Below are 24,691 nucleotides of genomic sequence, written 5' to 3' on the forward strand. Positions count from 1 at the left end.
TCTAGAACATCTTCTTCTTATTATTCATAATCGATACCATTTTTTTTCTCTGTGAAGCACAGCTAGAGCGTAGTTTCTATTTCCTATCCTTACTTATATTATTACCACTACACACATCTCAGCTCGAAGTGAAGCCGGCGGCACCGAACACTACATGAGTAGAGCCCGCAAGCGCCGCATCTAGAGTACGGGCTCCGCGAACCACACATGGAACAGAGCCGCACCTTGGGCTTCAACACGGGCTCGCTGTAATTCTTCCGTTTCTTGGAGGCCAGCTCCCAGTTCTGTTCCGCAAACGAAAAATGCACGCCCTGGATGGTGTTTGTCCAGATCCAATTTTTCTCTTCATCGAGATACGAGTTGAAGTTTCTCCGTGCGGCGAGGATCTTCTTGGCAGCCAGCGAGTTTCCGTGGCGGATCTTCTTCTTATCGGCCGCACTCAACGTCTTGTGGATGCTCGTGTACGCAAACATCTTCGGAAGCTCAAATGTGGGGTTGGGCGACTCCTTATTGAGCTCTGTGAGTCTCTTGGTGATGAGTTTCTCCAACTGCATCTGGTGGGAAGACTTGAAGGTGCCACCATTCACGGTACCGCTGTTGTAATTTAGCTGCGTCTGCGCATTCAGCAAGTCTGTGATGTTGTAGTTGACTTTCGGTCTGTTTTTCTCGCTTCTGGCGGAGTCCTCGGACTGGTTTTCGGCGGATTTCTGGGTTGGTCTGGCCTGGAGATTGATCAGCGACAGGAAGTAGATTGTGGCCGAGTTTGGGTTGATTGTTTTGGGGATCTCCTCTACCAACATTTTGTGATCGAGACTGAGTGGAATTAGGGGGTGGAGAGCAGTGTAAATGAAAGGTGTAGGAGGATTAAGTGATGTATGTGATGTACTTTATATGTAGTGTATGGGTAGAAATATGGGGTACTCAATGAGACAGATACAGCTAGAGGGAATTTAAAGGACAAATAGTGGGAGATGAAAAATTCGAGAGTTTTCGAATTGTAAGATTGAAAAAAGAAAAAAGAAAAATTTGAAATTTAAAATTCTGGATTTCCTATAGTGGTAAACGTTGATACTTCTTCTTAGGTCATGAGTGTACTTCAACCTGTCATACCGAACTATACATAAATTTCTGGAGGAAAATGAATGAATTGACCAACGAACTTAATTAAAGAAAATCGACATTGTTCTGGATGTCTTCACTTCTAATCCATTTACAACCGTCTGTGACCTATAGCATTCACAGGGAGCCATTCTCCAAAGCTCAACCAACACTTCTCCAAAAATAGAAACCACAAAAACTGGAAGACCAATAAAAACTCAAAAAAAAAGCTTTGTTACTCCGATAAATACCTCCCATCACATACTTTCTCATTACCTTCACTACCACTGAATCAAAAGTGAAAAGTTTCACGTGACCCGGATCACCCATCCACTGTCCTAAAAAATTTCCATCTACTGCAACCCAAAATCTACCCTATACCCCAATTCAATCCCCCAAATGGACGTCAAATCCTGGGTCTCCATAAGAGAACACGCCGCCAATGCCCTTGCCTCGTCCCACAGGCTTGTGCGTGTGGCTGCCTTGAGCCAGATCCGCCTTCACTTGGCCGAATACTCAGAATCGCTTTCTGACGAAGATAAAAAGGCCCAGCGCCAGGTGGCCCGCTTGGTTTTGAGCACCTACAATTACTACCAGGACTCGCAATCGCGCGCCGAGGTCATTTCCACATTGCTGGCCTACGTAGCCCACGACATCCAGTACTTGCAGTTGTTCGCTCAGTATATCCATACCATAGCTAGCAAGTGCTTCAACTCGGCCATTACAGATGCTCTCTCGTTGCTTGCATGGGTGAACAGTTTAATTTTGTTGGTTCCGGCTTCGGGGCTTGAGACGGCGTTGAAGCAGCTCTTGGAGTCGCAGATGTACTTGCTCTGCTCGGTGTTGGATGGCTGCACGGGCGAGCTGCTGGTGCACAAGCCCTCGCACCGGAAACGGATCCAGAAGTCTTGCGTGGTGCAGACCAAGCGGGCCATCACGAAAAAGTTGCTTCAAAACGCCGACCAAGAGGCCTCGGCTGCGTTCATAAGGACAATGCTTGCCGTCTCTACTGATACTAAGGATACCCATGCCTCCGCGGCCATTGCCTACATCGCCGTCGTTGTGGACGCGTTGCACGACTTGCAGCCTTCTCACCCGCACATGTTCCACAGCGTCGAGGCGGACGAACCATTGCGGGCTTCAATTGTAGATTACTTCGTAAAAAACGCCCTTTTGGCCAAATCAGCGCCGGCACCGTTTGCCATTGCTGCATTCACCCAACATTACATCGCACACTTTGTGGACAGCGCCACGTTCACCTCGACAATCCTCCCCAACTTGGAGAAGGCAATCGTCAGGTCGTCGGAGGTGGGGCTCTGCGGTCTTGCTCCTTCTCTCTTCGAGACAAGTGGCTGCATCGATATCAGTAAAGATTTCGCCAAGTCTAAACTTTTGACCCACATTCTCAATGCTTCCAAATCCCCCAAGGAATGGGTATCTCAGCTGTCGTTCAGAACCCTTGCTAACATCTTCCACACTTCTTTGCCTTGCATCACCCCAGAAGACGTCAACTCCATTGTCAACGAGATTCTTAAAACGTTCAAGTCTTCAACCAATAATGATATCAAGATTCAATTAATCAAGGCTATTGGAGAAATAGAGATAGTCCTGGAACCTGTGACAGAACATGTCTTGAAGGCTCTTCAACCCTTGGCTGCCAAAGAAGCCAATGAGACTCTTCTTGCAGAAATAGTGACAGTATACTCCAAACATTTCCTCCTCGTCTTGGACAACGAATGGACTATTGCTGACCAAGAGAAGCACCTCTCTCAATTCGTTACAGGCTTCAGCAGCCCCAAAGCTTCAACCAAAAGCATTTGGGCTGGTGTCACGGGCGAAGGCATTTTACGTACAAGTAAGGAGCCGAAGTCTTCTGTTCTCACGTTTGTGGAGAAACTACAACCTTCTCTTATTAAATCTCTTGAAGAAGCGGTAAAGTCTCCGCTTCCAACCGTTACTGCCAAGGGCATTACACCCGCTTATGTCTGCATCGCGCTCACTTCTGTTCTCCCAGAGCTGACAACAGATTTGAAGTCAACTATCCTCGAATCTCTCAAAAGCTCCGGTGACCAAGTTTCGATTTTAACAAGCAGTAAAGTACTTACGAAATTGCTGCATTCGGAACAATTCTGGTGCTTGCAATCTTTGATTGCTTCTATAACATTAGTAGAAGACTTCTCGTCATTTGGTGCAGCACTACTCTTCCTTTCTTGTTCAAATGCTGTCGACAATAAGACTAAAACAGCTGCAATTGATGCTCTACCAACGCTTCTCTCGTCAAATGAGAATCAGTTGAGCTCTGCAATCGCTAAATCCATCAGATCTGTTGGCTTCGGCGACGAATCCTCTGGTTTTCCTTTATCATATGGAACGTTTTCCCCCACTTTACATTGTGTCCTCCAAAGCAGTGATGCTCTGGTCAAACAAGAGAACTTATGCGAATTGCTTGTGGTTGCACATTTGGCAAAATTTTCTATCAAAGATCAGTGGATTGGTCTCCTTTTGCGTGCCGGCGTTGTCCCAGAGAATCTCGTCAAAGCCAAAGCCCAGAGTCTCTTTGACCAGGCATACGCGGCAATGAAGGATTATGAGGCTGACAGTGACATCCACAAAGCCGCTTGCGCTTCGATCAAGACTTTGAGTTTCATTGAAGCTGCTATTGTTGAGCCTATCATCACGGCTGCCCTCGAGAAGGATCTCTCTGTCGAGCACTTGGAGGAGATCACCGCTGAAATGCTCCAAATTTGGCAGGCTCCAGAAGGCGAGTTAGTGGTTGATATCTTGAACACAGCTGGATCGAAGCCAAAGGTCGAGGACAAAAACTCAAAGGACTACGAGACCAGAAAATGGGAGGAGAGTTTGAAGAAAGAAATTTCTTCTAAAGGCAAAAGCAACAAAAAATTGACAAGGGAGGAGCAAGCTCTTGTCAACGAACAACTTGCCACAGAACTGAAAGTGCGCCTGCAATTGAATGAATTGATCAAGCACTACCATAGGGCATTTAGTTTGATCAAATTCTTCACAGGTCCTTATTCGGCTCTCGGTTGTGATTGGTTCGCTGTTGCTATTTCTAGAATGATTGATCTTATGCAGACTCAGTATGCTTACGAGCTTCTTGGGGAGAGTGCTACAAGAACTTTCATTAAAGCGTCTCAAGTCTGTCACCGACTTGAGCCTTTATCTGAGCTTGCAGGAGCAGTCACATTGAGAGCACTCGATATCAAAGGTGTACCTCAAAACTTCTGTGAATTACCATTGGTCGATTTGATTGGAAAAGTATTGTTCAGAACAAAGATTATGGTCGATGATTGGTTTCACACTGATGGCTTCATTTACATTGCGCCTTTGGTCACCAAGGTCCTTGACATTGGTAGAGAAGTTGCATTGAAAAATTCAAAGAAGCTGGCAGTGATATCCGAATTCTCGAACGAAGACCCCGAGGAGGAACATTTGTCTTTAGCCTTGAGTATCATGTCGGCTTTGGATATGTTTTCCGATGGATTAATTCCTCGTCGTCCTATTCTTGAATCATTACTCGGTCTTATGAAAATCTCATCGAAAGCGAAAATGGCCAAGGAATGTTTCCTTACCTTGTGCCAATACATTTCAATGAATTTCAGTGCCGAAGACTTGCAAATCCTCCTCAAAAATGTGGTCAGCACTGACACTTATGTTAAAACCACCATTCTTCAGGGATTAGATGCTGAGTTTGACTTGAGAGATTATTTGACTTACTCAGATCAAATCTGGATTGCTATGCACGACAATGATCATGTTGTCGCTGAAACAGCGCAGACGATCTGGCAAGATAACGAGTTTGTGTTAACTCCGGACTCAATCACCTCTCTTTTGACCTTCATTGACGAACCTCACTCTGGTATGAGACTCACCATAGCGCGCGCCATTGCCAACGCCGTTATTGCATTACAAGAGTCTCATCAAGACGTTTTTGATAGCGCTTTAGATACGATTTTATCGCTTTTCATCGAAAAGCAGACTCCACCACCCGCTCCTAGAGACAAGTTTGGCCTTGTTATCAACAACCATGCTTCCCAACGTGATCATTGGGAGTCAAGATCCACCTTAGCCATTTCGCTTCGTCTCCTCAGCTCGCTCTGTCAGTCAGAGTCAAGCATCGAAAAGATCTTCGATTTCTTGGTTAAAAAGGAGACTTTGGGAGACAAAGAGCCATTGGTCTGTCAGGAACTTCTAGAAGCTGGAACTGAGATCATCAAGATCAGTGGAGCCAACTTTGTTGAAACACTTATTCCAACTTTCGAGGCAGCCTTATCTGCCCCTGACATTAACTCAAAGACTCAAGATAGAATCAAGGAGTCGGTGATTATTCTTTATGGATCTTTGGGTCGTCACTTGAAAGCTGATGACTCCCGTTTGGCTCTCATTTTCGACCGTTTGCTCTCAACTCTTGACACTCCATCTGAGGATGTTCAGCATGCGATTTCGGAATGTATCGCGCCTCTTGTCCCAGCTTTCGAGGATGTCTTGCAAGACAAATTCGATGATCTTTTTGAGAAACTCTGGAATAGCAAGAACTTGGCTGTGAGAAAGGGTGCTGCGTACGGTATTGCTGGTTTGGTCAAAGGTGCTCATATTAAGGCTCTTTTTGCCAACGATGTCATGAAAAACCTTATCGCGGCTTCTGATGAGAAGAAGGTTGAGTATCGTGAGGGTGTTGCTTTCTTGGTGGATTGCTTGTCGCAATCTCTCAACTCAACGTTTGAGCCTTATGTTATCGAGCTTCTTCCTGTCATTTTGAAGTCATTGGGAGATTCAAACAACTCCGTCCGTGATGCAACTGATTTGGCAGCTAGACAAATCATGAAGTGTACAACAAGTTATGGTGTTAAGCAGTTGATTCCTCTTGCTATCAGGAATTTGGATGATATTGCTTGGAGAACGAAGAAAGGATCTGTTGAGTTGCTTGGTTCTATGGCCTACCTTGATCCAACTCAATTGTCCGCTTCATTGTCGACTATTGTGCCACAGATTGTTGGTGTGTTGAACGACTCTCACAAGGAAGTCCGTAAGGCTTCAGAGCAAGCCCTTAAGAGGTTCGGTGAGGTTATCAGAAATCCTGAAATCCAGGAGATTGTTCCTGATTTGATCAACGCCATCGGAGACCCTACCAAGTACACTGATGAGGCATTGGATAAGTTGATCAAAACTCAATTCGTTCACTACATCGATGGTCCTTCTTTGGCTCTTATCATCCATGTCATTCATAGAGGTATGAAAGATAGATCTGCTTCCACCAAGAAGAAGTCTTGTCAAATTGTCGGAAATATGGCCATTTTGGTTGATGGTAACGATCTCCAGCCATATTTGCCAGCCTTGGTTGCCGAGCTTGAAATTGCCATGGTTGATCCTGTTCCTGAAACTAGATCCACTGGTGCCAGAGCATTGGGTTCTTTGGTCGAGAAATTAGGTGAGGAACAGTTCCCAGACATGATTCCAAAACTTATTCGTACCCTTAACGATCCATCCAAGGCTGGAGACCGTCTTGGTTCTGCTCAAGCCCTCTCAGAGGTCATTTGCGGCCTTGGATTGTCTAAGTTGGACGAAATGCTTCCTTCAATTTTGGCAAATGCTCAATCGCCATACTCCCACGTTCGTGCTGGCTTCATTCCGTTGTTGTTGTATTTGCCTGTGTGTTTTGGCTCTCAATTTGCTCCATACTTGTCTCGTATCATTCCACCAATTTTGCAAGGTCTTGCTGATACCGATGAAGAAATCAGAGAGACTGCTTTGAAGGCAGGACGTTTGATCGTCAAGAACTACGCCTCGAAGGCGGTTGATTTGTTGCTTCCAGAGTTGGAGCAAGGTCTTGCCGATTCATCCTACCGTATTCGTCTTTCGTCGGTTGAGCTTACAGGTGACTTGTTGTTCCAAGTCACCGGAATCTCCGGAAAGAACGAGCTCACTGAGGAGCAAGCTGAGGTCAACAGAAACCTCGTCAGTGTTTTGGGCCAGGATCGTCGTGATAGAATCTTGGCTGCTCTCTTCGTTTGCCGCTCTGATGTTACCAGTGTGGTTAGAGCAGCAGCAATCGATATTTGGAAGGCATTGGTGGCCAACACTCCTAAGACAATCAAGGAGATTATTCCAAGTTTGACGCATACTCTTGTTCGCAGATTGGCTTCCAGTGACGATGTCAACAGAACCATTGCCGCTGCAACTCTTGGAGATGTCGTTCGTCGTGTCGGTGCAAATGCATTGGCGAAATTGCTTCCATCTTTGGAAGAATTGCTTGTATCAAGTGATACCGACGCCAAGTTGGGTATTTGTATCGCGCTTACAGAGTTGATTACTTCAGCCTCCCTGGATGCTTTGGAGTCCTACAAAGATACATTCATTAATATCATTAAGGATGCTTTGGTGGATGCCTCTCCTAGCGTCCGTGAAGCTGCCGCTAAAGCCTTTGAGGCTCTCCAGGATAGAATGGGTAAGGTTGTCATTGACGAAGTCTTGCCAAGTTTGTTGAACCAGTTGGATTCTGATGACTCCGAGAATGCCTTGTTTGCACTTCAAGAGATTATGGCAACAAAGGCTGACGTTATTTTCCCAATTTTGATTCCAACATTGATGTCCCCACCAATTGATGTGTTCAAGACGAAGGCCCTTTCCTCTTTGGCTGCTGTTGCCGGATCCGCCTTGTATTCCAGACTTGCCTCGATCATTAACACATTGCTTCAAGCCATTATCGACACGGAGAAGAATGGTTCTGAAGCTGAGGTTGCTGAAGTCAAGTCTGCTTTCGACAAGACCTTGTTGTCCGTCGAAGATGATGCCGGTGTTCACCCTGTTATGCAGCAATTGATGTCTCTTGTCAAACATCAAGACGCCGAGAAGAGAGCAGCCATTGCCGAGAGATTGAGTGTCTTCTTTGAGAACACAAACCTAGACTACTCAATCTATGTTCTGGACATGATGTCTCAACTCATTTTCTACTTGGGTGACAAGAACCCTGAAGTTGTTGTTGGCGTTCAAGCTGCCTTAGCCGCTTTGGTCAAGGCCCAAGACAAGTCGATGTTGGAGAAGTTGGTCAAACCAGCCCATCAAGCTTTGATGATTGCTGGTGTTAAAGGTACGACCTTGCCTGGTTTCGAGTTGCCTAAGGGACCTAACTGTGTCTTGCCCATTTTCTCTCATGGTTTGATGTATGGAAACAGCGAGCAGAAGACATTGTCGGCGTTGTCGATTGCGGAGGTTATTGATAGAACTCCAGCAGCCAACCTTAAACCATTTGCTACTCCAATCACGGGTCCATTGATCCGTGTTATTGGTGAGCGTGTCTCCTCCGACATCAAATCTGCCATTTTGAGTGCTTTGATCAATTTGTTGAAGAAGATCCCACAATTCTTGAGACCATTCATTCCACAGCTTCAAAGAACCTTTGTCAGATCCTTGTCAGACTCGTCAAATGAATCATTGAGATCTGGTGCTGTGACTGCTTTGGGAATTTTGGTAGAATTTCAGCCTCGTGTTGACTCCCTAGTCACTGAATTAGTCAGTGGTGCCCGTGGAAGCGAAGAGCAAGATGTTAAGAACTCTTTCCTTATGGCCATGTTGCAGGTTGTTCTCAAGGGAGGCTCGAACATGAGCGATGCCTCCAAGATCTCTATCATGACTCTTGTTGAAGAAGAGATCTCTCATGTCAATGAGAAATCGGCAGTGGCCTATGCAAGATTGTTGGGATCCCTTTCCCAGGTGTTGTCCACTGAGGAGGCTGCAAACATCTTGAAGACCAAGATTCTCAACAAACGTAGCTCTGACGACGAATTGAAGTTCGGTGTTTTGTCCATCAATTCGTTCTTGAGAGACGCACCTGTGCACATTTTCAGTACCGGCCTCTTGCATGAAATCGTTGATTTTGTTCTCTTCTGCGCCAACAGTCCAAGTCCATACGTGAGTGACAACGCTACTGTGGCTATGGGCAAGCTTTTGCTCTTACACGAGGAGAAAAAGTCTCCAAAGCAAAACGCAAAGGACGAAAATGCTACAGAATTCGAAGTGCCTGCTGAGTCACAACAAGAATTGATCAAACAAATCTGTGTCAATGGTGTTCAGCCCGCTTCGAATTCGAGTGACACCAGAAGATTGGCATTGGTTGATATCAGAACTATTGCAAGAAAGAAGCACTCTAGCATTGCACAGTCATACCTTGATCTTCTAGTTCCAACTGTGTTCTCTTGTTTGAGAGATTCCATTATTCCTATTCGTTTGGCAGCTGAGAAAGCGTACTTGGCGCTTTTTAACTTGGTCGAAGATTCTGAACTGAAGATGTTCTCCAGTTGGTTTGAGAAGGCTTCTCAAAGTCCAATCGTTCCTCCATGTGGTGGCGAAATTCAGCCTAGATCAATCGGTGACTACACTAAGAGGGTTGCCTCTCGTTTAGCTTCTGTTGAAAGAGAGAGGCTTAGTGCTGGTGGAGACGATGAAACCTTATACAGCGACCGTATTGAAGACGAAGATGAAATTTGGGCCGTTGGTGGACATTAATCTTACTAGGAACAAAATAGCTATTACTAGAAACAAAAAAGATAATACTAGAAACAGAGAAGAAAATACTAGAAACAAAATAGATAATATTAGATACATAAAAGTATATAATATAGTTGATAATACAGATTCGCAAAACAAAGAATTCAACCTGCTTCTAATCCCCAACGTCAAAATAGTCGAATAAGTTTAGACCCTCAGATTTTAGGCCCATGGCCAATTCTACTCCAAGAAAAAAATATAAAACATGATACCCAAAATAATTAGCTGTCCATAGTAAGCAGAGCAACAGAGCTAGAAGAAATAGTTCGCTTATTGGCTCTTAACAGACCACCCAAAGCATTGGGCATCTTGAGATTCTTGGGCAAATCTAGCTTTAAACTTCTCAATGGAGGAAGATTATTTGCGATTTGAGTAGGCAGGCTATCGACTTCCATTCCCTCTTCGGAAGTGTCAGACTTTGTTGCGGGAGGGGGTGGAGTTTTTGAAGGCTCTAATGCCTTATCACGACCACCTTGACTAGTAGTCAGATTTGATGTGGGGTGTATCGAAGTCATGAAAAACGAGGACAAATTAGTCATCGAATTATTGGCAGAAATGATTGGAGTGTTTGCTGAAGATAGCCCCAACACCGGTGAAGCAGGCAATGTGAAGGCATTGGTTGGTGAATTGGGTCTGCTTTTCTTCAACCTTTGTTTAACGTAATCCATATCACTTGACTCTAAGACATGCGACTTACTCGGAGTAGGTTGCTGTACTTGTGGCTTCAATGGAGTCATTTTTTGTAAGGACAGAAGTGTTGAGAAAGCCGGTTTTGCAGTGCCTGCGTGAGGCGAAAGTGGGCTTTTCAGATTAGGGTTTGTGCCACTGCTGGATCCCGACTCCAGAAGGGTTGTATAACTTCCGGTACGAGATGTTAACGCAATGTTTGACAAGTATTGGAGGTTGTTCAGGGAGTTGACGAACCCCAATTGTGCCTGGTTCCCAGAGTTGAAGTATTTGGTAAGCGAGGGGAGTGAACGAGAATTCGCTGTCAATTCTTCATGGGTAGGCGAAGTGAACCGCTCTAATGTCTTAAGCTCCTGAGTCGCGGCCGAGGCCAACAAGTCAATGTTCATTGTCGAGTTGGCAGATATCGGGAGCTTATGCTGCGGGGGAGACTTTGTGTCAGCGTCTGTTGAGTCTAAATCCGAATTTTTCGTATTACTCGCATTTTGAAGTTGATCGTCCGCCTCCTCCTTTTTTAACCGCGCATCGACCTCGAACAAGGCAGGGTCGGTGTGGATAGGAATGGCAGCCAACTTCAACGCCTCGGCAGCAGTCTTTTGTAGACTCTGCGCTGACATAGCACTCACCGGCGTGTTAACAGGTAGATCTGAGACCTGGATCTCGCCCAAGTGTGCAGCTGCGAGGGCAGCTGCCGCGGGGTCATATCTACCTTGACGCAGAAGCGACACCGACGAATTCGACGAAGACGACAGGCCGGAAGAGCTGTGCAAGGCGGGATCGGGATGATCGTATGCGCTGGCAGACTGCGAATGGCTCATGGCGGAGTACATGGCGGCCAGGGACCTAGGCGCCGAAGAAGCGCCGGACGACATGGTGGTGTCGATGGAGCGAGACAAGTTTTTGTTTCTGCGGCTGTTTGGATTCGTGTGGATGCGCAGATGTCTGGTCAACTCGTCGGAACGCGAGAAGCGCTTGTGGCAGCCGGCGTAGGAGCAGACATGGGGCTTTTCTCCGGTGTGAGTACGGATATGACGGGTCTGGTGCTCCAACCGATGGAAGGCCTTCTCGCACATGGTGCATTTGTACGGCCGCGAGACCGGATCTTTCCGTTTCGCCTCGGTTTTGGACGATATCATTCTGGAGGGCCCGACGTGTGGGGAGCTGGAACAAGAACGAAGCCCGAGGGACAGAGGACGGCGCGGGTGCGGACTCTAAAGACAGAACGAACGATACGAGGAAAATAAAGCGCCCAGGGGATTTGGTGGAGGAACTTTTCAGACGTGCGCAGGGTGTTTTTCACCGACTGGGGTAGCGATGTGCCGACTCGATGGTGACCCCGCAAAAGGTAAAAGCGGGCCACAACAACAGAATATCAGCGACCGGCAAACAAGCACCGAGCGGAAAAAAAAAAAAGGGAACCGGGCAGAGGCTCGGAATATATCACTACCGCGCGAACGAGTTCCCACAGCAGAGGCAACACTGGTCTAGTGGAAGGAAGGGATGACTGCCAGAAAAAAAACGAACAAAAAATAACACCCACCCACACAGGAAACGACAGGGGGCGAGCGACTTGCGTGTGGAATTTCAGGCAGAGGTGCTACAGAAAAGGTCGAGTGTGGACACGAGCAACGCCGAGCAGTCTGGAACAGCAAACTTCAGCAGAAACTCCGGCGGTGGGACGGATGTTGTGTTGGTGTGAAAAGACCTAGGAGGACCCCGGAAGTGGTGAGTGCGGCAGTGGTGCGCGGAAAGTTGGAGATGCGAGTACACACCACTGGCGCCAGGGAGAGCGCAGCGAGGGCGAGTAGTGCGAATAGTGCAGTGCGAGTGCGAATAGTGCGAATAGGCTACAGAAATGTGAGGCCAGCGTGGAATTTTGGAATTTTAGGCGTGGGCCCGATTACGTTTGCGCCTACGGAGAGATCTGAGTTTACTAGAAGATGAAGAATACCTAAAGAAAATAGAGATGAGCCTAGAATAGGGAAAGAACAGGGAAAGGGAAAGTAAAGAAAGGGAAAAGTAAAGAAAGGGAAAAGAAAAAATAAAGAAAGAAAGAAAAAGGGAGATTAAAGAGTGAGTGAGAATAGGGGGTTTTAAATAACTACAGTCGGGCTCTGTTACCAGATGTCAACGTTTAGACTCCAACGTAGAGCCCCCAAAGGTAGGCGCTGGAATATGGCAGGAACTGGCGCTGAGAAAGTCTATTCAGAACAGTGGCAGAAAGTATGGGGTAATACCACGCACAAAAGCGGAGAAGGTCACGGGGGCGGCCAATGTGGGGCCAGATGGGCCAGTGAGAATGTGCGAATGTGCGAGCGAGAGGTTATGGGAAATAGACTATTTGAAGGAAAAGGTTTTTTTCATTTTTTTTTTATTTCTTTCGAGAAGGTTTGAGTTTGTTTGATGGAGATGGATTTTTTAGGTGATTGGTTTTTTGTTGGTGGTTTGGTATGGTGATTGGCTGATGTGTTGGCTCGTATAGATATCGTAGTACGTTTTGCGTGGGAACTTGGATAACGAAGCTCTGGTTTGATGAGTTTTGAATTTTGTTTGGTGTTTTGTGTTTTGGCCTTTTCAATTTTTGTTCTGCATTCTCAATTTTTCGACACATCTGGCTTGTTCCCAGCTCATGTTTGTCGATTCTCACTTGACGACAGGAATTACCTGAACCACACAAAAATACGATTTCCAATGCATTTCGACGACCACCTAAATGTTTTCACTATCTAAGATTTCACTCTACCTCTCCAATTTTTCACAAATCAAGATTTAATTAAATATATTCTCAGCAATGCCAAAACTCTTCCCACAATGACTCAGTGTTGACCACCCATCCAGAAACACCGGATCAACAAACAAAGCAGCCCACACAAAACAGACCCCTTACCCAATTCGAACAAACAATTATTCCGCACTAAAGACACACCCAACCCCATACTCCATCACTCCACTACAACGTCCACCGCTTATCACTCGAAACGTCTCTGTGCACTCCGCCCACCACCCCCATAGCCTTATCACCTGTCAAATCCACCGATCCATCCATCTACCAAAATCGAACACATACCAAATACAAACCGCCCGTCTCGTATATCGACCGCAAATCCCCCCGCTTCCACTTCCTCCCTCCTTCCACACATCCACCCCAAATTTCCACCTCACCGTTGATGAAAGTGGGATCCAATACCAGCCTGTTCTCAGAAAAAGAAAACCCGATTCTTCTCCAATTTCACCACTTTCACCACTTGCGGCCTTCTGGGCGCCAGATAGGGGCTCCAACCAACTTGGGTGCTCATGACCGCCCAAATTCCGATTGGCTTAGGCAGTGCTCCCCATCCGGACGGCCTGTACCCAGAAAAGGTGGAGAGACATTTCTGTTTCATGGATTCGCTGACGGGCCTAATTGGGGGGAGCAAAAGGTGGAGAGACCTGTAGGACCAGCTGTGGAGTGATCACCAGACCTTTGCTCGGATAAGGGGGCAGCGGTACTGCAGAGAGACGTTTCATCAATGATATAAAAGACCCAGATTTGCAGCCACCACTACTCCAATCTCCACCACCATACAATTATTGGAGTCACACATCAACCTTTCGGAACAGAAACCACCACTTGAGTTTTGTTTCCCCGTCGAGGTTTTTTGTCATTCCATAATTAACCCAAGCTAGCCCTCAAAGTGCTTTTACGAACGAACTTCTCCAGCAGAAAGAAAAACCACCGCAACCATGACCAAATCTAAGAAAACCCAAGTTGTCGAGTTGAACTTCGACAACATGGAGAAACTCGAACACCTCAAGCCCATCCCCAAATCCCGCTCGTCTTCGATCACCTCCATCGAGAGCGAGGATGGAACCATGCAGACAGTCTTGAAGCCTCCTCCAAGAAAGGACTTCGACGATATCGTCGCCTTTGAGTCGTACATCAGAGACGAGACCTGGGACAACGACTTCGACTACTGCCACGCTCATTTGAACTACTACCCACCCTTCATTTTAAAGGAGGTCCACGGCAATTTAGATAAGATCAAGCCCACCATGAACAAGAACTCCAGAAAGTTCAGAAGAAACCTTCAACACCACATCAAGCGCCACTTAATGCCCGACATGGCCAAGTGTTCTGGTTTCCAGATGGACTTTGGAAAGGCTGTGATGGAGGAAACTCCTAAGGCCATCACCTGGAAGTTCCAGGACGCAGGCGACCACGGCTTCGACAAGGAGGAAGAGGACATGTACGACAGACATTGGAAGTTAGAATTGCAGGTCAAGTGTAACAACGAGAATCCAATGGTCGAGGTCGACTACAAGTCTGTTCCTGTTTGAAGCCCGAGCTCCTGGGAGTTCTGTCATCGAATGAGGTGACATCTGTGCCATGTAACATAGTGCACATATTAGTTTACGTTTTAACGAGTTATGAAAATATACGAATTGATGATTATCATTGCTTTGTTGTAGATCTGTATGTTTCTTTAACTGTATTGCAACGCAAGACAGCCGTCCTCTGTACTTAGAATTCTATCCCGATGTTCCTTTATTTTGTACATTTTTCCTCTTAAGCTATTATTGTGTTCGTGATAGACGGTCGTACTGAGGAGTGACGTTGCAGTATACACTGGAGAACGACTCTATGTTGTCATCCAAGAAGTCCAGTAGATCCTCCATATGCTTGAATAGAACGTTGAGACTGATGGAGTTCATTGCCGTTTGGGCTGTCAAACCAGGAAGACTCACTAAAAGCCGTAGTAGATGCTCTACACCATATATGTCCGAGGCGTTGAACGCTCCTCGGCGGTTGAGTTCCTCGACGTATTGTAGCCGCTCAAAACGATACAAGAGGCGCAAACTGAACGACTCATCGAAGTACGTTCGAAGCCCAAACGCAACCTCTTTCGCGATCTCGTAGTCCTCTTCGCTCACGGTCTGCAGCTTGTGCTTGAGATACGCCTGAAGGATCTTGCTGACCGCCGTTGTCGACTCGAAATCAACAAGTCTTCTGTCGCGAGTGATGATCTCCCAATCGTCTACCAATATACACTTCAATCTGGGCCGAATGGGCAACAACACCTCGTACGTAGCCTTCGTTTCTGGCTTCTTCCGTCTGCTCAGCCCGTTCGTCTTTCCGGCCGGCTGTGGAGTCGACGCCTTCGCAGGCTTTTTCCGCTTCTTGCTTGCGTTTGCCGCCTCCTCGTTGTCGTTCTCTCGGCCCGAGTCCAATCTTTCAATGGTCTTTTTCCGGGCATTCCGGAGCTCTCTGGAAAGGCCCAAGTTGTCGTCGTTGAACTCCATGATCCGCTCGCTCGACACCCACTCGTCCCATTTGGAGCTCCAACCCTTGTAGTGCAAGAAATAGGCGTCTTTCTCGCGGAGAAAGGCCGGGATCTTGTTGGCCAGTAGAGGCTCCGTTTTGCCGTCGCCGATATCCACTACCGAACTGCCCTCCTCGTGGATTTTGAGCACCTTGGCCTCGTACACCAAAGGGCCATGGTACGCGAGTGCTTTGGACCCGGGCCGGAACTTTTCTAGTGGTTCAGCCATGAGGAATGGGTAGAGTCCAGTGGGCGCGTTTGTATTTGGGATTGAGTGTGAGTACGAGGAAGAAAAAGGCGGAAAATAAAAAAGCGGGTGAATTAAATAGCGAGAATTCCAAAGGTGAATGTTTACTTGTTTGGTTTTGATTTGTTGCGAAGTTGCCTCTTTGGATTAATGTATTGTTTGTTGTAGTTCGAGAGTCACAAATGATACTGGTACCAGCTTCGCTTGGGCAACTTATTGTGACTCGGTTCTATAAATTCGTTTATAAACATACTACTTGAACACATGGATCGTCTTGAGGTTGCGCTTGTGCTGTAGTGGTGTGATGTCTAGCTGTTTCAAAAGTGCGTAGAAGTTATCGATTGTCATAGATTTGCCAATTAGCTCATTGCCTGTCAAATCCAAAGAAGTCAAATGAGACAGATACTGAGCATCAGAAGGCACAATTGAGAGCTTTTCGATTTGATTGAGGGTCAAGTCTAACCTATCAAGATTCGGATGGTCACCGATTGCCTTGGTGAAATTGAACTGTGACAATGCATTGCCCCATAGAGTAAAACACTTGACGCTGTTGGGAAGACAGAGATTCTGGTCCAACGTATGGATTTGGTTCTCGTCGAAGTTTAATACCTGAATGTTGAACTTGTCCCTGAACTTTGAATCGAATAAAGGAGTGTCAATAGAGGAGAGAATCTTGAACTCGTTTTTCCTTAAGCTGAGATCCTTTAAGTTAATTGGAGGATGCCAGTTTTTGAGATCTGATATGAGATTGTAGAACAAATCAAGCTCCCTTAGGTTTTTCAAATGAGACCAATGCACAATTTCAACTCCGTCAAGAGTCAAGTTGTAAGAGTTGATATCCCTAATGCGATTTCCAGCTAGCGAGAGAGACTTGAGTGTTTTGGGAAATATGAAGTTGCCGAGGTCTTCACAATTCGCCTCCGTCATGTTTAGAGTCCGAAGATTTTCGGGAAATTTGATCCTTGATTGTACAGATGACGAAGCAGAAGATCTAGCCTCATACCTCAAATCTCTACAGCATTGTATATTAAGCACATCCAACGAACCGGGAAAGTTGAAGTATGGATACTCATCATGGTTGTGCTTCACCTCCAATGTGCGAAGGGCGGTATCCGACAAATCCAAATACGTCAAGCCCTCTGGCAACGTATCAAGATACTCGAGAGTAGTGAAGGAGTTCATATCCAAGCGCAAGTTGCGCAAATTTCGCGGCCACTCTATTTGCTGGAGCTGTTTGAGCGTGTCGTCGCCGATGATGTTGTTGTTCAATAGGATCGATTCCAACATCGGCGGCCATCTGGGATTACTTGCATCATAGACAAACCTCTGTAGACTGTTTGCCGAAAGGTCTAAGGTTTCAAGGGTCTGTGGAAGCCGAGATACATTGAGCTCGTGAAGACTATTGTAAGTTAACATGAGGGTTTTGAGATTACAAGGGAATGCAACCGAATCGAAGGTGGAATCATAGAAGCCCACTTGGTTCCAATACAAATGTTCTAAAGATTCAGGAAGCCTGACTGAGGCATGGTCTAAGGCCGAATACCATGAGAGATCTAGATGCAACAAATTAGAAGGGAAGGTGACCTCGGACCAATTCGAAACTTCATGGCCCAACAAGACGAGATCTTTCAAATTCACCAGCGACAGCATCAACGCCGATAACGCTTTCTTTGTTCGCCTGAGTTTCACTCTTGACGTCTGGAACTTCAGGAGATTCCTGAATGAGAAGAGGAACGCCAAGTCGGTCTCGGTGAACTCGTAGTCATCCACATAGACCTGTAGATTCTTGCAGCGGGCAAACCGCTCGCGATGTTTCGTCAACAATTCCTCCAACGAGCGGAAGTCCTGGTTGGCTATCACCTTCACTATGTCCGGATTGATGTCTGGATTGAGCGATAGAAAATCGTCGATCTCGCCAAACGTGGTGATATCGATGAGTTCCTGTTTCTGACCATCCGAAACACACAAATGCGGTCTTCTGGCCGGAGAGAGGATGAGATGGATCTCGTTGGTGTAGAATAGTTCAATGATGAACTTGCGAAGAAACGGAACATGCAAAAGCGTCTCGCTGATGAGTTCGGCCGGGAGTCTGCGGAGAATATCTTCGACAATGGTCCAGGGGAGTTTGGGAAACCATTGACTTAGAAAGATGTGTGAATAGTCCGTTGGATCAGTCATTGTAGTGTGGATCTGGGGGAATTTGCAACCATTTGATAGGAGCTGTTAGTAAGCGGAATGGGCGATAAGGAATTGGTGTCAAGTTGAGAATATTTTTTGAAAAGTGTCAAATAAGATAAATTTTGTTTTTTTCAAAATCGATGGTACGACTGAATATAAGTTATTGGTGCTGAAAATTGGATTGTTCTTGCTGTGTGAATGGAGATATGGTCTTTTTGGGGCGAATACACAGATACAGCGACCTCAATTTAAGGTATATGTATGCTGAAATGACTTGAAATTTTTGAAGTTGAATAATACTGAAGAAGCGAAATGTCTTTATGGAGTGACATAAGTATATCTTTGACCCATCTGGTCTGATTATCTCCTTCTTAGATCTATGATACATGTTTGGTGTCCAATTCTCTCTTTTATTACTTAACTTTAAAGACCCAAAGTCGTTCCCCGATAAACTCAATTTTCGCTAGGACTATTTATGTCTCGATCTACCGATCTAGTTAGATTAGGGTACATCTGTGGGCCCTCTTAGAACCAGTAACCGGACCAATGACGGCCCGACAAATTCTAAGTTGTCTTTACATCGTCAATCAATTATTTAATTTGATATGTTTTATTCTAGTATCCTAACCCGGTCCCACTCCTGACTCAGTATTCTAGTGGTGATTCTCTATGAGTTACTAACAATAGGGTCTCACAAAGGAGACGGAACTTCATTTATCTTGCGCGTCTTCCATAAGATTAAACAATTTTGCACTAAAACAATTCATAGAAAAAAAAACTACAAAATTACAAAAATAGATTTCCTCACCCATTGATCCAAGTACTTCTGAACACTCTCAACCACCTCAATACAACACCACACCCTCGGAGAGAAAATAAAAAAAATTGAACAAAAATCCCCAAAACAAAAACCCCACCAAAAAACAAAAACAAAAAATTCCAAAATTCAACTCTCCATCTCTCCCTATCCTCTCTTCCCCACAGTAACCACCGAAAGATGGAGCCACCCGCTTCCCACACCACACCCGTACACCGGGCCCTGGGAAAATTCCTTTTCCAGTTCGCTTAACCAGACACTCAATTGCCAGTCCCTCCAAAGCAACCATACCCGACCCACAACCCGAAAATTTCCCAGGAACACCTTGTCCTTGCGAATCCCAGTGGCTGTGACATCTCGCGACTTTTTTCCCCGCTCAATTTCGGCCCGAATCCGAGGTTTGTTCGATCCAAGCAGTATATTCGAACCAAGCGAATCCCCGTGAAAAGCTCCCCGTTTTCACGGTCAATACCCCGGCGCTCACCTACACATCCCGCGCGCATCTTGCTTTCTCCCGAAAACTGACCGCAATGGCCCAATCTGGTGGAGGAAACAGAGTAGGCGTGCACTACAAAGTCGGCAAGAAGATTGGCGAGGGCTCCTTCGGGATCATCTTCGAGGGCATCAACCTCCTCAACAGCCAGCAGATCGCCATCAAGTTTGAGCCTCGGAAGTGTGAGGCTCCGCAGTTGCGCGATGAGTACCGGTCTTATCGCATCTTGGGCGACGTCAGTGGTGTGCCCAAGGCGTATTTTTTTGGCCAGGAGGGTGTACATAATATTCTAGTAATCGATCTTTTGGGGCCCTCGTTGGAGGACTTGTTTGATTGGTGCGGGCGCAAGTTCTCGACCAAGACGGTGGTCCAGGTGGCCAAGCAGATGCTTCAGCGAATGCTGGACATTCACGAACATAATCTTGTCTACCGTGACGTGAAGCCGGATAACTTTTTGATAGGAAAGCCCAACACCCCTCATGCCAACATGGTTTATATTGTTGACTTCGGCATGGCTAAGCAATATAGAGACCCTAAGACTAAAGCCCACATCCCCTTCAGAGAGAAGAAGGCTTTGAGCGGCACGGCAAGATACATGTCTATCAACACCCACTTGGGCCGCGAGCAGCTGAGAAGAGATGATTTGGAGAGTCTTGGCCATGTGTTCATGTACTTCTTAAGGGGCTCCCTTCCATGGCAGGGACTAAAAGCACCCACCAACAAACAGAAGTATGAGAAAATTGGTTTGACCAAGCAAACAACTTCCATTTCGGAGCTCTGCTACGGATTTCCTATTCAGTTTGCGCAGTACCTCACATATGTGCGTAACCTCGAGTTTGACGAAGACCCGGACTACGCTTACTTGCTCAACTTAATGGACGGAGCCCTTGAATCAATTGGAGAGAAGGAAGATGGACATTACGACTGGATGGATTTGAACGGCGGCCGCGGCTGGGATGCTGCTCTCAACAAAAAGGCTAACTTGCATGGGTACGGAAACCCACACCCTCCACAAAAGCCTCGCAAGCCAACGGACACGAGTCGTGGAGCTATCAATTCTGGAAGCAAGAGGTCCCCCTTCAACCTGGCCCAAAACCAGCCTCTCTTGTCATCACTGCAACGGAACGATAGACCACATTCGTTGACATATGGCGCGTACAGTGGAACCAATGAAGCTGCCAACACAACCAGCGCCTCTCCATTCAGAAATGGTGTCCATCCGGGCTATGGTGACAGCGATTTGCATTCGGATGCCTCCAGCTTCAACGCACAACGGAACAAACGGTCGTTCCTACGCCGGCTCTTCTGCTGTTTCTAATGAAAAATTTCGACGCCATATTCCCGGCTACACATCCTAGCACTTACGTTCTTTCCTTATTCATTTCTCATCAGCGTTGCCTTCGGGGATACCTCGTCGCTACGGTAATTGTTCCGTTACCTGAGCAATATATTCAAATTAATAGAGCATTTGCATCCATGCCACGCGCCTCTATAAGGGCCACATCTGCAAATACGGAATTCATGTTGCTTCTACAAATATGTACAGTGGTTACGACTATATTCAAGCACATCAATATATACTATAACCAACTTCAGGAAGACTTGAAAGTGAAACTGACGTCAACATGACCCAGCAGCAGGAAGAAGTGAACTTTATTGTTTAATCATGAGTTTCGTTAGCGACGCCAACCTAGCTGGCTCTACTCCGAAATACTGGAGTTTCTGGACTTGCTGTTCTCCTCCAGCAACATACTGGACACAGAGCCCTTCCGGATCAGGTTCATGTCCATAGGAGGTTTCTCCTCACTATGGTCGACCATGTTCTTCTCGGTGGGCATCCAATACTTATTGTTGGTGGCATTCTGGTGGTAGCTATAGTACTTACCGGAATTGACCTGAGAAGAGCCTCCGTAGTGTGGTGTAGTCTTTCCACCGTTCCAGCGAGAAGACAATTTGCCGAAGAAATTATCGAACAAGTCAGGCATATTGAATTGGAAGCGAAAAAAGCCGACGCAGGGAAAAATACTGGATAAAGTGTTGCTGTGAATTAATGCAGTAAGCTATAGATGTATCAGTCAGAGCGCTACTAATATATCTAAAGAAGAAGGATACAAAAATTCTAGCAACGGCAATTCGTCAGCTTATATATACTATTTTCTACTGGCCACCTCCCCTCCCTCTGCGGAGAAGTTACGAGCGTCGAGCGATCCCCTCGAATGGTATCATTCTACATGGAGTTGCTTTTATGCATTTGTCATAATGCAATCCTGGTCCATTTGCACCTAGAAGGGAAGATGGCGGTTGGCTGCAGTACACCATGACTAGGAGGGGAGGCAGAAGCAAAGGGTGCACGATTACATCAAAACGAGGGCGGGTGCAGTTTGTGCCGGACTTGGCACTGACACAATTTGGAATGGTTAAATGTCGTAATTGGATTTCGTAGTTAGATTGCGATTGGTGGATGCCATTGGTTGTAATGGCGCCTTCCAATTGCGACGTTGTTATCAGATATGCATTGAAATGTACTTAATTAAATGTATCCGTAGGAACCTGGTGTAGATGGCTGCTGGGGCAGAGAAATGAAGAGGAAGAGGATTTTTTTTTTATTCAAAGTGGCTCCGGAGCTGGCTTGCACAAACTACTCTTGCCCGAAACCGACGGTTTCCTCGACGGCCAATGTGAGCTTCTGTTTCATGCTCTCGTAGGAAGTGTAGGGAGGCAAGTCGACTCTGTTGAAACAGGTGTGCGACTTGGGCAACTGTTGTGGCTCGCCTGCCTTTTCAATGGTGAATCTTCTGGGACCATCGGATCCTTGCAAATCCTTGAAACCGTTGACGGGGATTCTGGATGTACCGGTGGTGAATTGCAACAATCTGGCCTTCTGCTCGGAATCCCACTCCTTGATACATTGCCAGAACCATTGAATAACCTGGTCACTCTCTTGGTAGCCTCTGTAGTCGGTGTGTTTCTTCCAGTCCTCAACATCAATCTCGGACAATCCTCCAATCAACAACTCCAATTCTCTTTCATCGAAAACGTTAACCAACTCTTGAGGAATCAATTCATTGAATCCGTCAATAAATGCCTTGAATTGCTCCTCGATACGTCTGTGAATCTTCCACTCACAGATCAATTCGACGTACTCATGCTTGTTGTCTTGGGTCACCTCAATGTCCCTTCCACCTGGCTTCAAGTCGACCTCGACAATTTGTCCGAACTGGTCATCCTCAGCGCTGAATGTAAGATCCAAAACGTCCGTGATGTCATTGTCAATAATCCATTGTAAAGAACGGTAGAACTCGGCGTCAACACCCTCCATATCTTGTAAAACAACCTTTTTGTGCAACATCATCTTGTACAAGGCACCGACGAAGAAAGCATCCAAAAATCTTCTGTGGAACACACCCAATCCAACAACTCTTCCGATAAACTTGAAGTAGTTCAAATGTTCGGGATTGATTCCCGAGTTAGGGTTGATCTGCAACGTGTAGTTGTCATGACTCGAGTATTCGAATAGACAGTAGAATGGGTTGAACATATCGTGAGATAATAAGAAGAAGAACTCTCTGGAGACTCCACCGTAATCTAAACCTTCCTCACCGTCGAACTTGATCATCAATCTCTTCTTCAAGTCATCTGGAGTCTGTCTCATAATCTCCTGGTAGGAGTCTTCGAATATATGGTCTCTTCTCACCTTGATGTGACATTGACCGGGCAAGATTCTCAAGGCAGGCTGAGAACGGAAGTAAATAACCTTACGTCTAAAGTCACGTTTGTACTGAGGAACGTTTTGGTCCAATGAGGATGGCAAACGAGGGTCGTCCCATGTAGTCGTTTTGGTGTTATGGTCAACAAAGTAAACTCTGGCTGTGTTGGTGAGACGCATCTCCCATCCCGATGGCAATGGACCCAACTGACTGACTGGTTGTTGTTGAATAGTAGTGTTTGGTCCAAAGGTACGGATGTATTGCTGTCTGCGAGGATCCACCCATGTGGTCGTTCTTGTGTTGTGGTCCACAAAGTATGGTCTTCCCTCCGGAGTGAAACGTTGTTCCCAACCGGACGGCAATTCTCCCAAACCACGGGTAGTACCGCCAGAAGCGGCCATGGAAACAGCTGCAGCAGCACTCACTGGGGTGTTAGCGCCACTAGAGTTGACGGTCACGCTTCCACTGTTACTGTTGTTGGTGGAGTTTGTCGCGCTCAACACAGGAGACTGAGGGGTTTGGCCGGGCAAAGTACGGCCACGGTGTTGTCGTCTCTCGGCCTCGGTGTAGTTCTCACGTTGTTGGCCACGCTCAGTCTCAGACTGGTCAGCCATTGGCCGTTGCCAAGTGGTGCTGCGAGAGTTGTGGTCCACGTAGTAGGTTCTGCCGAAGTTGTCTGTTCTACGTTCCCATCCAGGGGGCAATCTACCATATTGGTCCTCGAACGACGAATACTGTCTGTTTGCCAGAGAGTCGCCGTTGGATGGAGCATCTACGCCTGGTGCAGGTGGAGCGTCCAAGGGTTGAGCAGTACCGTTGGCTGCGGGAGGCATTGAGGCCGGAGCGGCCGCAATGGAAGCACCAGCAGCAGTGGCGCCAGCCACGGGAGCAGAAGCCGAGGCGGCAGTTCCGGTTCCAGAGGCCAGGTTGTAGCTCAACACAATAATCACACGACCACTCACGGCCAAGTGCTCGTTCAGCTTCTTCAAATCGCGCGTGATGGTCTCCTCGGAGTTCTGCAAGGACATGTGGATCACGTCGCCGATGCGGACGTTGACCACGCCCAAAAAGCCCTGGTCCTTCTTTTTGAACTTCTTCTGGTCGAACACCTGGATGACGAGAATGGAGTCCTCGTTGGCATTGAGCGAAAACAGCTCGTTCCAGTACGGATTCAAGGTCTTCTTGGCGGTCTTGGTGGTCTTGGTTTGCGATCCATCCACGGTTATCACCGCAAACGGATCTGGCTGCCGAAAGACGTCGCGCTTGTATAGCGACTCGGCAGCCACCAATTTGACGTTGATGGTAGGCATGTGCGGCCGGATGAGCGGATGTGGGCGGGTCTAGTTTTCGTTGGCGTCGTGGCAGTCACTGACTATGCTGTTGTTGGAAGTCCGAGTAAAAGTCGACGAACTCGGAAGCCAGACGCTCGGAAGGAGTAGCAAGAAAGGGCCAGACACGGGGAAGGCGCACGATGATTGGCTAGCAGCAGCAGATACCGGCAGGGATGTTCCGATGGGGCGGGATGCGGGCTGACGAGGAAAGGTGGTTGATTAGTGGAAGCAGTGGGTTGGAATAGAAAATAGCGTGGGAGGCACAGGTGCG

The 24,691-nt window shown here is 46.7% G+C and overlaps 8 protein-coding genes across 8 annotated transcripts; 3 read left to right on the forward strand and 5 right to left on the reverse strand.

Annotated features, from left to right (window-relative positions):
• Positions 1-107: 107 nt before the first annotated feature.
• PUMCH_002586 (uncharacterized protein) lies at positions 108-800 on the reverse strand (the record flags this gene model as incomplete). Its single annotated transcript, XM_063021587.1, has 1 exon — positions 108-800. One exon carries the CDS (start codon positions 798-800, stop codon positions 108-110), a length of 693 nt encoding a protein of 230 aa, XP_062877657.1.
• A 697-nt stretch (positions 801-1,497) lies between these two features.
• On the forward strand, positions 1,498-9,618 carry PUMCH_002587 (uncharacterized protein; the record flags this gene model as incomplete). The annotated part of the gene is made up of 1 exon (XM_063021588.1): positions 1,498-9,618. The coding sequence occupies one exon, from the start codon at positions 1,498-1,500 to the stop codon at positions 9,616-9,618; it is 8,121 nt and encodes a 2,706-aa protein (XP_062877658.1).
• Positions 9,619-9,881: 263 nt separating this feature from the next.
• PUMCH_002588 (uncharacterized protein) lies at positions 9,882-11,483 on the reverse strand (the record flags this gene model as incomplete). Its single annotated transcript, XM_063021589.1, has 1 exon — positions 9,882-11,483. The coding sequence occupies one exon, from the start codon at positions 11,481-11,483 to the stop codon at positions 9,882-9,884; it is 1,602 nt and encodes a 533-aa protein (XP_062877659.1).
• A 2,587-nt stretch (positions 11,484-14,070) lies between these two features.
• PUMCH_002589 (uncharacterized protein) lies at positions 14,071-14,664 on the forward strand (the record flags this gene model as incomplete). The annotated part of the gene is made up of 1 exon (XM_063021590.1): positions 14,071-14,664. One exon carries the CDS (start codon positions 14,071-14,073, stop codon positions 14,662-14,664), a length of 594 nt encoding a protein of 197 aa, XP_062877660.1.
• Positions 14,665-14,901: 237 nt separating this feature from the next.
• Positions 14,902-15,876, reverse strand: PUMCH_002590 (uncharacterized protein; the record flags this gene model as incomplete). The annotated part of the gene is made up of 1 exon (XM_063021591.1): positions 14,902-15,876. One exon carries the CDS (start codon positions 15,874-15,876, stop codon positions 14,902-14,904), a length of 975 nt encoding a protein of 324 aa, XP_062877661.1.
• A 270-nt stretch (positions 15,877-16,146) lies between these two features.
• PUMCH_002591 (uncharacterized protein) lies at positions 16,147-18,072 on the reverse strand (the record flags this gene model as incomplete). The annotated part of the gene is made up of 1 exon (XM_063021592.1): positions 16,147-18,072. The coding sequence occupies one exon, from the start codon at positions 18,070-18,072 to the stop codon at positions 16,147-16,149; it is 1,926 nt and encodes a 641-aa protein (XP_062877662.1).
• A 1,347-nt stretch (positions 18,073-19,419) lies between these two features.
• PUMCH_002592 (uncharacterized protein) lies at positions 19,420-20,700 on the forward strand (the record flags this gene model as incomplete). Its single annotated transcript, XM_063021593.1, has 1 exon — positions 19,420-20,700. One exon carries the CDS (start codon positions 19,420-19,422, stop codon positions 20,698-20,700), a length of 1,281 nt encoding a protein of 426 aa, XP_062877663.1.
• Positions 20,701-22,020: 1,320 nt separating this feature from the next.
• PUMCH_002593 (uncharacterized protein) lies at positions 22,021-24,399 on the reverse strand (the record flags this gene model as incomplete). The annotated part of the gene is made up of 1 exon (XM_063021594.1): positions 22,021-24,399. One exon carries the CDS (start codon positions 24,397-24,399, stop codon positions 22,021-22,023), a length of 2,379 nt encoding a protein of 792 aa, XP_062877664.1.
• Positions 24,400-24,691: the final 292 nt, after the last annotated feature.

The sequence above is a fragment of the Australozyma saopauloensis genome, chromosome 3 (assembly GCF_035610405.1).
Source record: "Australozyma saopauloensis chromosome 3, complete sequence".
NCBI lineage: Eukaryota > Fungi > Ascomycota > Pichiomycetes > Serinales > Metschnikowiaceae > Australozyma > Australozyma saopauloensis.